This window comes from Salmo trutta, chromosome 21, assembly GCF_901001165.1.
Source record: "Salmo trutta chromosome 21, fSalTru1.1, whole genome shotgun sequence".
In the NCBI taxonomy this organism is placed as follows: Eukaryota; Metazoa; Chordata; class Actinopteri; order Salmoniformes; family Salmonidae; genus Salmo; species Salmo trutta.
Window position 1 is genome coordinate 47,845,893 of NC_042977.1, and position 12,724 is coordinate 47,858,616.

At 47.1% G+C, this 12,724-nt stretch overlaps 1 protein-coding gene across 1 annotated transcript in view; it reads right to left on the reverse strand.

Moving 5' to 3' along the window:
* The window catches only part of LOC115157594 (rho GTPase-activating protein 29-like), a 78,986-nt gene that overhangs the window by 17,591 nt on the left and 48,671 nt on the right, over positions 1–12,724 (reverse strand). The window contains 4 exon segments of the mRNA XM_029705979.1: positions 2,681–2,812; positions 6,068–6,228; positions 8,251–8,423; positions 8,620–8,757. Of these exon segments, the coding sequence (XP_029561839.1) occupies positions 2,681–2,812; positions 6,068–6,228; positions 8,251–8,423; positions 8,620–8,757 (604 nt within the window).

Sequence of the window (12,724 nt, forward strand, 5' to 3'; positions counted from 1 at the left end):
GAAGTGAGTGCTACGTGGCGATAGTCATTTAGTTCAGTTACCTTTGCCTTCTTGGGTACAGGAACAATGGTGGCCATACTGAAGCACGTGGGGACAGCAGACTGGGATAGGGAGCGATTAAATATGTCTGTAAACATACAAGTCAGCTGGTCTGCGCATGTTCTGAGGACGCGGCTGGGGATGCCGTCTGGGCCAGCAGCCTTGCGAGGGTTGACACGTTTAAATGTTTAACTCACGTCAGCCACGGAGAAGGACAGGGGGAGGGGGGAGACGCAGTCCTTGTTAGCGGGCCGTGACGGTGGCACTGTATTATCCTCAAAGCGGGCAAAGAAGGTGTTTAGTTTGTCTGGAAGCATGATGTCGGTGTCCGTGACGTGGCTCGTTTTCTTTTTGTAGTCCGTGATTTCCTGTAGACTCTGCCACATACGGCTCGTGTCTGAGCCATTGAATTGCGACTCTACTTTGTCCCTGTACCAGCATTTCGCTTGTTTGATTGCCTTGCGGAGGGAATAACTACACTGTTTATATTCAGCCAAATTCCCAGACCTCTTTCCATGGTTAAATGCGGTGGTTCGCGCTTTCAGTTTTGCACGAATGCAGCCATCCATTGATGGTTTCTGGTTAGGATAGGTTTTAATAGTCGCAGTGGGTACAACATCTCCAATGCACTTCCTTATAAACTCACTCACCGAGTCAGCGTATAGATCAATGTTATTCTCTGAGGCTGACTGGAACATATCCCAGTCCGCGTGATCAAAACAATCTTGAAGCGTGGATTTCGATTGGTCAGACCAGCGTTGAACTGTTCTAGTCACTGGTACTGTAATTTCCGGACTATTAAGCGCACCTGAATATAAGCCGCACCCACTGAATTTTTAAAAAAGTATTATTTTGAACATAAATAAGCCGCACTTGTCTATAAGCCGCAGGTGCCTACCGGTACAATGAAACAAATGAACTTTACACAGGCTTTAACGAAACACAGCTTGTAACAAAAATAAATAGGCTTTAACGAAGCACGGCTTGTAACAAAAATAAATAGGCTTTAACGAAACACGGCTAGTAACAAAAATAAATAGGCTTTAACGAAACACGGCTTGTAACAAAAAAGAAAAAATTAGCAGTAAACAGTAGCCTACCAAGAAAGTCATTGGTCACTATCTTCCTTCTGTACACTGAAACCATCTCATTCGGTGTCGGAGTTGAATAGCCTCAGAATTGCTTCATCCGATATTGGATCGTTTTCATTGTCACTCTCGTCACTTTCATCCGGAGGCAAATCCCCCGCTGAGCCCTCTTCAACATGCAGCAGTCCAGCCTTTCGAAACCCGTTGATGATAGTGGATTTTTTGACAATGCTCCACGCTGTCAGGACCCACAAATTTGAAAGCGGGAAAAATCAATTTATTAGCCACGTCATTGTTTAAGCCGCGAAGTTCAAAGCGTGGGAAAAAAGTTGCGGCTTATAGTCCGGAATTTACGGTACATCCTGTTTGAGTTTCTGCCTATAAAACGGTAGGAGCAAGATGGCGTCGTGGTCGGATTGGCCGAAAGGACGGCGGGGGAGGGCTTTGTATGCATCGTGGAAGGTAGAGTAGCAGAGGTTGAGTGTATTACCACCGCAAGTACTACAATCAATATGCTGATAGAATTTAGGTAGCCTTGTTCTTAAATTTGCTTTGTTAAAATCCCCAGCTACAATAAATGCAGCCTCAGGATAAATGGTTTCCAGTTTACATAGAGTCCAGTGAAGTTCCTTGAGGGCCATCGTGGTGTCTGCTTGAGGGGGAATGTACACAGCTGTGATGATAACTGACGAGAAATCTCTTGGGAGGTAAAATGGCCGGCATTTGATTGTAAGGAATTCTAGGTTGGGTGAGCAGAAGGACTTGAGTTCCTGTATGTTATTATGATTACACCATGAGGCGTTAATCATGAAGCATACACCCCCGCCCTTCCTCTTCCCAGAGAGGTGTTTACCTCTGTCGGTACGATGCATGGAGAAGCCCGGTGGCTGAACCCATTCCGACAACATATCCCGAGAGAACCATGTTTCCGTGAAACAGAGGATGTTACAATCTCTGATGTCTCTCTGGAAGGCAACCCTTGCTCCAATTTCGTCTACCTTGTTGTCAAGAGACTGGACATTGGTGAGTAGTATACTGGGGAGCGTTGGGCGATGTGCACGTCTACGGAGCCTGATCATCTGCCCCTTCTGCGGCGCCGTTATTTTGGGTCGGCTTCTGGGATCCGATCCATTGTCCTGGATGGTGGTCCAAACAGAGGATCTGCTTCGGGAAAGTCGTATTCCTGGTCGTAATGTTGGTAAGTTGACGTCGCTCTTATATCCAATAGTTCTTCCCGGCTGTATGTAATAAGACTTAAGATTTCCTGGGGTAACAGTGTAATATATAAAAAAATGAAATACTACATAGTTTCCTAAGGACTCGAAACGAGGCGACCATCTCTGTCGGCGCCACCTTCCACTTCTATATTTGATGATAGTATATACACTGTATTTTGGTGCCAAAACTCAGCACTACCTATAAATAGGGCCTGGAGTTTTTCCTAGTGAGGTCACATGGTCAGCAGAAACTCTTGGGCCCTACTGATAAGGCCAGTGCTGGGCAGTGTCATGTGCCCTTACCTGGTGTTGTATTATGTTGGTTCATGTTTTTACCTGGGCTAGCTGTGGGTGAGTCCATGGATTGGGACTCACTGCTGCCTCCAGCACTCTCTGAGTCACTACACATCCCCCTGTCCTGGATACCTGATGCCCAGGCTCTCAACGGGCCCTGTCCCCCTCTCAGACCTGCAGGAGAGAGAACAGAGACGAGAGGGGAGGAAAGAGAGAAGCGAGAGGAGAGGAAGAGAAAGAGAGAGATAGGTATTAGCAATACGGTAATAAAGCCATAAGGTTCTCTAAAGATACACATATTTTGTGTCAGGGTTCTCCCCAAAGAATGTAAGAGATGCGCTGAGACACTGAAAAAAAAAAAGCTAATGTTTTGCTCTAGATTACAGGAAATGCCCTTTCCCCAGCCAGTCAGCAGCGCCTCCTGGTTAAAACATCCTGGCGAGAACCATTTGTGTCATAACATTTCTTGTGTGTACGGGTTCCTTTGGATCTGGCCAATCGAGTCACGGAATAGTTTACGCCCTAATCTTACTTGTCACATGCTTTGTAAACAACAGGTGTAGACTAACAGTGAAAAGCTTACTAAACGGGCTCTTCCAAACAAGCAGAGAGAAAAACAAATGTTATAATCGCCCTATCCTCACCTGACCTGCTCCGGGCCAACTGACTGGCTACAGCATATCAACTAGCTGGCTACAGTATATCAACTGTCTGGCTACATTATATCAACAAGCTGGCTACAGTATAACATCTGACTAGCTACAGTATATCAACTGTCTGGCTACAGTATATCAACTGTCTGGCTACAGTATATCAACTGTCTGGCTACAGTATATCAACTAGCTGGCTACAGTATATCAACTGTCTGGCTACAGTATATCAACTAGCTGGCTACAGTATATCAACTAGCTGGCTACAGTATATCAACTAGCTGGCTACAGTATATCAACTAGCTGGCTACAGTATATCAACTAGCTGGCTACAGTATATCAACTAGCTGGCCACAGTATATCATCTGACTGGCTACAGTATATCAACTGTACTGTACCTTGTATTGTGTTGGGTAGAGGTACTGTACCTTGTGTTGGGTAGTGGTACTGTACCTTGTATTGTGTTGGGTAGTGGTACTGTACCTTGTATTGTGTGGGGTAGTGGTACTGTACCTTGTATTGTGTGGGGTAGTGGTACTGTACCTTGTATTGTGTTGGGTAGAGGTACTGTACCTTGTATTGTGTTGGGTAGTGGTACTGTACCTTGTATTGTGTGGGGTAGTGGTACTGTACCTTGTATTGTGTTGGGTAGTGGTACTGTACCTTGTATTGTGTTGGGTAGTGGTACTGTACCTTGTATTGTTTGGGGTAGTGGTACTGTACCTTGTATTGTGTTGGGTAGTGGTACTGTACCTTGTATTGTGTTGGGTAGTGGTACTGTACCTTGTATTGTGTTGGGTAGTGGTACTGTACCTTGTATTGTGTTGGGTAGAGGTACTGTACCTTGTATTGTGTTGGGTAGAGGTACTGTACCTTGTATTGTGTTGGGTAGAGGTACTGTACCTTGTATTGTGTTGGGTAGTGGTACTGTACCTTGTATTGTGTTGGGTAGAGGTACTGTACCTTGTGTTGGGTAGAGGTACTGTACCTTGTGTTGTATTGGGTAGAGGTACTGTACCTTGTATTGTGTTGGGTAGAGGTACTGTACCTTGTATTGTGTTGGGTAGAGGTACTGTACCTTGTATTGTGTGGGGTAGAGGTACTGTACCTTGTATTGTGTTGGGTAGAGGTACTGTACCTTGTATTGTGTTGGGTAGAGGTACTGTACCTTGTATTGTGTGGGGTAGAGGTACTGTACCTTGTATTGTGTTGGGTAGAGGTACTGCACCTTGTATTGTGTTGGGTAGAGGTACTGTACCTTGTATTGTGTGGGGTAGTGGTACTGTACCTTGTGTTGGGTAGAGGTACTGTACCTTGTATTGTGTGGGGTAGTGGTACTGTACCTTGTATTGTGTTGGGTAGAGGTACTGTACCTTGTGTTGTGTAGAGGTACTGTACCTTGTGTTGGGTAGAGGTACTGTACCTTGTGTTGTATTGGGTAGTGGTACTGTACCTTGTATTGTGTGGGGTAGTGGTACTGTACCTTGTATTGTGTTGGGTAGAGGTACTGTACCTTGTGTTGGGTAGAGGTACTGTACCTTGTGTTGGGTAGAGGTACTGTACCTTGTGTTGGGTAGAGGTACTGTACCTTGTATTGTGTTGGGTAGAGGTACTGTACCTTGTATTGTGTGGGGTAGTGGTACTGTACCTTGTATTGTGTGGGGTAGTGGTACTGTACCTTGTATTGTGTTGGGTAGTGGTACTGTACCTTGTGTTGGGTAGAGGTACTGTACCTTGTATTGTGTTGGGTAGAGGTACTGTACCTTGTATTGTGTTGGGTAGAGGTACTGTACCTTGTGTTGTATTGGGTAGTGGTACTGTACCTTGTATTGTGTGGGGTAGTGGTACTGTACCTTGTATTGTGTTGGGTAGAGGTACTGTACCTTGTGTTGGGTAGTGGTACTGTACCTTGTATTGTGTTGGGTAGTGGTACTGTACCTTGTATTGTGTTGGGTAGAGGTACTGTACCTTGTATTGTGTTGGGTAGTGGTACTGTACCTTGTATTGTGTTGGGTAGAGGTACTGTACCTTGTGTTGGGTAGAGGTACTGTACCTTGTATTGTGTGGGGTAGAGTAGGGCTGGGCGATATATCGATATAAAAAAATATATCGATATATTTTAAATGTGATATGAAATTAGACCATTTCGCATATATCGATATAGTTCAAATTTGCGCTATGATCCTTGCTCCAAGCAAGCTGCAGACCCGGAGCTCTCTGCGCTGCTCCCCGCGCCCCGCCCCTCCTCTTTCATGCACAGAGGGGGGAGGGGCAGGAACAGACACTTCAACAAACATGGAGGAAGCAACAGCGTCTGCGGAGCGTTTTGAGGAGGAATTGGTTAGTAACTACTTGAGACATGTCATATCTGGCTTTGACTTTGACTGAACATTTGCTCTCACTTTGCGGAAAAAATATTGGGATATATATTGTCGTGTCTTTGGCTTAAGTGATATGACATGCTAACTTATAAAATTATTTCTCTGTAATTAATATTACCTGATTAAGCTAATCATGTAATTAACTAGAAGGTCGGGGCACCACAGAAGAACGTTTATAGAGCCGTTATCTTCCGAATAAACTCTTAAAATACTTAGTAATATTTTACATCGATAGCAGTCAATATTAACCCTTATCTTATTTTCAGTCTCATAATGAAAGTTGTAAATTCTTGGTTATCTTCACGAACCCTGGCTAACAAGTTGAATCAGCAATACAAAATTGTATTGTGTTGGGTAGAGGTATTGTGTAATACTACTGTCTGACTGTGTCTCTGTACCTTGTATGTCCGTGGCGCTGTTGGACCTCTTCCCAGGACGTGACCCCAGAGGACTATCCACCTCGTCCCCACTCAGGACGTCACCGGAGATGAGGGACACCTGGGACAGGTTACTATGGGAACTGGTGCTGCCCGTTGAATGCTTGTTGAACACAGGAAACCTGGAAGGGAAGACAGACTGTTGAATATTAACTTGGATGGGCAAGTTTAACCCCCCCAAGGTCGATGGCCCTACTCTCTACTTCCCTAACTCTCTCTCCCCCCTTTCTCCCTACTCTCTCTCCCTCCCTTCCTCTCTCTTCTCTCTCTCTCCCCCTTTCTCCGTACTCCTCCCTCTCTCCCTTACCCTCTCTCCCTCCCTTACTCTTTCTCCCTTTCTCCCTATACTCTCTCTTCTTACTCTCACTCTCCCATACCTTACTCTCTCTCTCCCCCTTTCTCCCTACTCTCTTCCTAATCTCTCTCTCTCTCCCTCCCATACTCTCTCTCTCCCCCTTCCTCCCTACTCTCTCTCCCTCCAACTCTAATGAACTTATCCTCTGCAGCAGAGGTAAGTCTGGGTCTTACTTTCCTGTGGCGGTCCTCATGAGAGCCAGTTTCATCATAGCGCTTGATGGTTTTTGTGTCTGTACTTGAAGAAACTTTCTAAGTTCATGAAATGTTCCGTATTGACTGACCTTCATGTCTTAAAGTAATTATGGACTGTCGTTTCTCTTTGCTTATTTGAGCTGTTCTTGTCATAATATGGACTTGGTATTTTACCAAATAGGGCTATCTTCTGTATACCATCCCTACCTTGTCACAACACAACTGATTGGCTCAAATGCATTAAGAATGAAAGAAATTCCGCTAATTAACTTTTAACAAGACACACCTGTAAATTGAAATGCATTCCAGGTGACTACCTCATGAAGCTGGTTGAGAGAATGCCAAGAGTGTGCAAAGCAGTCATCAAGGCAAAGGGTGGCTATTTGAAGAATCTCAAATATAAAATATATTTTGATTTGTTTAACACTTTTTTGGTTACTACATGATTCCATATGTGTTATTTCATAGTTTTGATGTCTTCACTATTATTCTACAATGTAGAAAATAGTAAAAATGAAGAAAAACCCTTGAATGTGTAGGTATTCTAAAACTTTTGACCGGTAGTGTACATACATGTTCCCTTTAAGAAACATTGAATAAATCACTCAACTTTTAGTTCAGAACGCTAAGCCAGAATCTCACACTCAATCTACTCTGCTACATTCAGTGCTTACCAGTTATTTCCTCAGGAAGGGCACGAATTCAACTCTCTCCCTACTCTCTCTCTCCCTACTCTCTCTCTCCCTTACTCTCTCTCTCCCATACTCTCTCTCTCCCATACTCTCTCTCTCCCATACTCTCTCTCTCTCCCATACTCTCTCTCTCTCCCATACTCTCTCTCTCTCCCATACTCTCTCTCTCCCTACTCTCTCTCTCTCCCATACTCTCTCTCTCTCCCATACTCTCTCTCTCTCCCATACTCTCTCTCTCCCATACTCTCTCTCTCCCATACTCTCTCTCTCCCATACTCTCTCTCTCTCCCATACTCTCTCTCTCCCATACTCTCTCTCCCACCCTACTTTCTTTCTCCCTCCCTCCCTTACTCTCTCTCTCCCTCTGTCCTTCTCCCCCAACCCCCCACACTCCTTCTATCTCTCTCTCTCTCTCTCTCTCTCTGTCTCATAGTGTTACTCTTTGTGAGAAGTCAGTAAGTACTGTACCCTGCCTTTAACAGAACATGGAAGACATTGGAGTTTGTGAGGGAAAGCCCCAGTCCACTGTCAAACTGAAACTGGGTTTATTTTCTCTCCGATTCTGTTTGTGTCTCTAGCAAAAACAAAAGTGAAACTAGAATGAAACACCTGGTTAAATATTAGGACTTGACGAAAACAAAACAATGACTGAAAACTAAACTTTGACCTTTAGTTATTGTTCTAAAATGGTTGTTCCAAATGCCCCTACGCTTGTGTTACTCACTCTCAGTAAACCTTGACGTAGAGGAGCTTGTAAGTCCCAAAAATCATGAGAGATATGGAAGGTAAGGTTGTGTTCAAAATAGCGCCCAAATCTATATTTAGTGTACTAGCCAGGTCTTTGGGGACTCTGTTGCCATTTGAGACGCAGCTTAAGTATGTAAGTGAGTATAATTGACTAACCGTTCATCAATGGAGGAGGACTCCATGTGTATCTGATCTTTGGGCAAATTACGGACAAACTCAGCGTATCTCTGTCCTGGCTCGTACATCTTAGCGTTCCCACACAGGGCCTGGTAGTGGACGGGGAGAGACGAGGTCTGGGCCTGCTGCAGCTGGAACCAGTTGACTGTCACCTGGAGAAAGATGGAGGGGAGGGAGAGAGAGGGAAAGTTAGAATGCTTTCACATTGGATTTTTTTTTTAAACATTGGACAATGTTTATATGACCCCCTTATAAACAGGCCCATTTTTACCTCATTCAGTCACATAAACTCTGGACTCTATACTCATGTCAAGCCTGGTTCCTGATACTCCTGATGCTATAACTTACAGCTTTGAGTGTGAGGTCACACTGGGTCACCAGTTCTCTGATCTGAGTGAGGATGTCTGTCTTGGTGCTGGCGAGCTCTGCCCTCCTGGCACCTGCATCAGTTACACACGCTCTGTACTGGTCCCGGGCATCCTCAGCCTGAGATAGAGAGAGAGAGGGCATCCTCAGCCTGAGATAGAGAGAGAGAGGGCATCCTCAGCCTGAGATAGAGAGAGAGAGGGCATCCTCAGCCTGAGATAGAGAGGGCATCCTCAGCCTGAGATAGAGAGGGCATCCTCAGCCTGAGATAGAGAGGGCATCCTCAGCCTGAGATAGAGAGGGCATCCTCAGCCTGAGATAGAGAGGGCATCCTCAGCCTGAGATAGAGAGGGCATCCTCAGCCTGAGATAGAAAGGGCATCCTCAGCCTGAGATAGAGAGGGCACCCTCAGCCTGAGATAGAGAGGGCATCCTCAGCCTGAGATAGAGAGGGCATCCTCAGCCTGAGATAGAGAGAGAGAGGGCATCCTCAGCCTGCGATAGAGAGAGAGAGGGCATCCTCAGCCTGCGATAGAGAGAGAGAGGGCATCCTCAGCCTGAGATAGAGAGAGAGAGGGCATCCTCAGCCTGAGATAGAGAGAGAGAGGGGGCATCCTCAGCCTGAGATAGAGAGAGAGAGGGCATCCTCAGCCTGAGATAGAGAGAGAGAGGGCATCCTCAGCCTGAGATAGAGAGAGAGGGGGCATCCTCAGCCTGAGATAGAGAGAGAGAGGATATCCTCAGCCTGAGATAGAGAGAGAGGGGGCATCCTCAGCCTGAGATAGAGAGAGAGAGGGCATCCTCAGCCTGAGATAGAGAGAGAGGGGGCATCCTCAGCCTGAGATAGAGAGAGAGAGGGGGCATCCTCAGCCTGAGAGAGAGAGAGAGAGGGGAGAGGGGGAGAGGAGTGGAATAACAGGCTATGTACTGGTCTCTGGCATCCTCAGCCTGAGATAGAGAGAGAGAGGGGGCATCCTCAGCCTGAGATAGAGAGAGAGGGCATCCTCAGCCTGAGATAGAGAGAGAGAGGGCATCCTCAGCCTGAGATAGAAAGAGAGGGCATCCTCAGCCTGAGATAGAGAGAGAGGGCATCCTCAGCCTGAGATAGAGAGAGAGGGGGCATCCTCAGCCTGAGATAGAGAGAGAGAGGGGGCATCCTCAGCCTGAGATAGAGAGAGAGAGGGGGCATCCTCAGCCTGAGATAGAGAGAGAGAGGGGGCATCCTCAGCCTGAGATAGAGAGAGAGAGGGTATCCTCAGCCTGAGATAGAGAGAGAGAGGGGGCATCCTCAGCCTGAGATAGAGAGAGAGAGAGGGGGCATCCTCAGCCTGAGATAGAGAGAGAGAGGGGAGAGGGGGAGAGGGAGAGGAATGGAATAACAGGCTATGTACTGGTCTCTGGCATCCTCAGCCTGAGATAGAGAGAGAGAGGGGGCATCCTCAGCCTGAGATAGAGAGAGGGCATCCTCAGCCTGAGATAGAGAGAGAGAGGGCATCCTCAGCCTGAGATAGAAAGAGAGGGCATCCTCAGCCTGAGATAGAGAGAGAGGGCATCCTCAGCCTGAGATAGAGAGAGAGGGGGCATCCTCAGCCTGAGATAGAGAGAGAGAGGGGGCATCCTCAGCCTGAGATAGAGAGAGAGAGGGGGCATCCTCAGCCTGAGATAGAGAGAGAGAGGGTATCCTCAGCCTGAGATAGAGAGAGAGAGGGTATCCTCAGCCTGAGATAGAGAGAGAGAGGGGGCATCCTCAGCCTGAGATAGAGAGAGAGAGAGGGGGCATCCTCAGCCTGAGATAGAGAGAGAGAGAGGGGAGAGGGGGAGAGGGAGAGGAATGGAATAACAGGCTATGTACTGGTCTCTGGCATCCTCAGCCTGAGATAGAGAGAGAGGGCATCCTCAGCCTGAGATAGAGAGAGAGAGGGCATCCTCAGCCTGAGATAGAGAGAGAGAGAGGGGGCATCCTCAGCCTGAGATAGAGAGAGAGAGGGCATCCTCAGCCTGAGATAGAGAGAGAGAGAGGGGGCATCCTCAGCCTGAGATAGAGAGAGAGAGAGGGGGCATCCTCAGCCTGAGATAGAGAGAGAGAGGGGGCATCCTCAGCCTGAGATAGAGATAGAGAGAGGGGGCATCCTCAGCCTGAGATAGAGAGATAGAGGGGGCATCCTCAGCCTGAGATAGAGAGAGAGAGGGCATCCTCAGCCTGAGATAGAGAGAGAGGGGGGGCATCCTCAGCCTGAGATAGAGAGAGAGAGGGCATCCTCAGCCTGAGATAGAGAGAGGGGGCATCCTCAGCCTGAGATAGAGAGAGAGGGGGGGCATCCTCAGCCTGAGATAGAGAGAGAGAGAATCTAAAAAATGAAGTAAGCTTTACATAACATCTTTTGGACACATCAAACCTGTTATTATGAGTGTGGATCTATCTCACCTGTTATTATCTGAACGAGTGTGGATCTATCTCACCTGTTATTATCTGAACGAGTGTGGATCTATCTCACCTGTTATTATCTGAACGAGTGTGGATCTATCTCACCTGTTATTATCTGAACGAGTGTGGATCTATCTCACCTGTTATTATCTGAACGAGTGTGGATCTATCTCACCTGTTATTATCTGAACGAGTGTGGATCTATCTCACCTGTTATTATGAGTGTGGATCTATCTCACCTGTTATTATGAGTGTTTACCTATCTACCTATTAAATTCTTTCAGAACTACACAAGAGCCTTGGGGGCCTTCTAACAAGCTAGTAATACATCAGCCACACAGGGGTAGAGAGATCAGCCACACAGGGGTAGAGAGATCTGTCACACAGGGGTAGAGAGATCTGTCACACAGGGGTAGAGAGATCTGCCACACAGGGGTAGAGAGATCAGCCACACAGGGGTAGAGAGAGATCAGCCACACAGGGGTAGAGAGATCTGCCACACAGGGGTAGAGAGATCTGCCACACAGGGGTAGAGAGATCTGCCACACAGGGGTAGAGAGATCTGCCACACAGGGGTAGAGAGATCTGCCACACAGGGGTAGAGAGATCTGCCACACAGGGGTAGAGAGATCAGCCACACAGGGGTAGAGAGAGATCTGCCACACAGGGGTAGAGAGATCTGCCACACAGGGGTAGAGAGATCAGCCACACAGGGGTAGAGAGATCAGCCACACAGGGGTAGAGAGAGATCAGCCACACAGGGGTAGAGAGATCTGCCACACAGGGGTAGAGAGATCTGCCACACAGGGGTAGAGAGATCTGCCACACAGGGGTAGAGAGATCTGTCACACAGGGGTAGAGAGATCTGTCACACAGGGGTAGAGAGATCTGCCACACAGGGGTAGAGAGATCAGCCACACAGGGGTAGAGAGAGATCTGCCACACAGGGGTAGAGAGAGATCTGCCACACAGGGGTAGAGAGATCAGCCACACAGGGGTAGAGAGATCAGCCACACAGGGGTAGAGAGAGATCAGCCACACAGGGGTAGAGAGATCTGCCACACAGGGGTAGAGAGATCTGCCACACAGGGGTAGAGAGATCTGCCACACAGGGGTAGAGAGATCTGCCACACAGGGGTAGAGAGATCTGCCACACAGGGGTAGAGAGATCTGCCACACAGGGGTAGAGAGATCAGCCACACATTAGCATGAACCTATCCAATGTGTTTAAAGGAGTCAGGGCATCCCTTACGTCAAAAATATAAACGCAAAATGCAACCATTTTAAAGATTTTACAGTTCATATAAGGACATCTTATATAAATTTGTAAGTCGCTCTGGATAAGAGCGTCTGCTAAATGACTTAAATGTAAATGTAATAAATTCATTAGGCCGAAGAGAAATGAATATGTTTCTTCTTTTTTTTTAAGCCCTTTTTTCACCCCAATTTCATGGTATCGAATTGGTAGTTACAGTCTTGTCTCATTGCTGCCACTCCCTTACGGACTCGGGAGAGAAGGAGGTCGAGAGCCGTGCGTCCTCTGAAATACGATCCAACCAAGCCGCGCTGCTTCTTGACACGATGCCCACTTAACCCGGAAGCCAGCCAGGTGTACGGTGTCGGGAGGAAACACCGTACACCTGGCAATCGTGTCAGCGTGAAT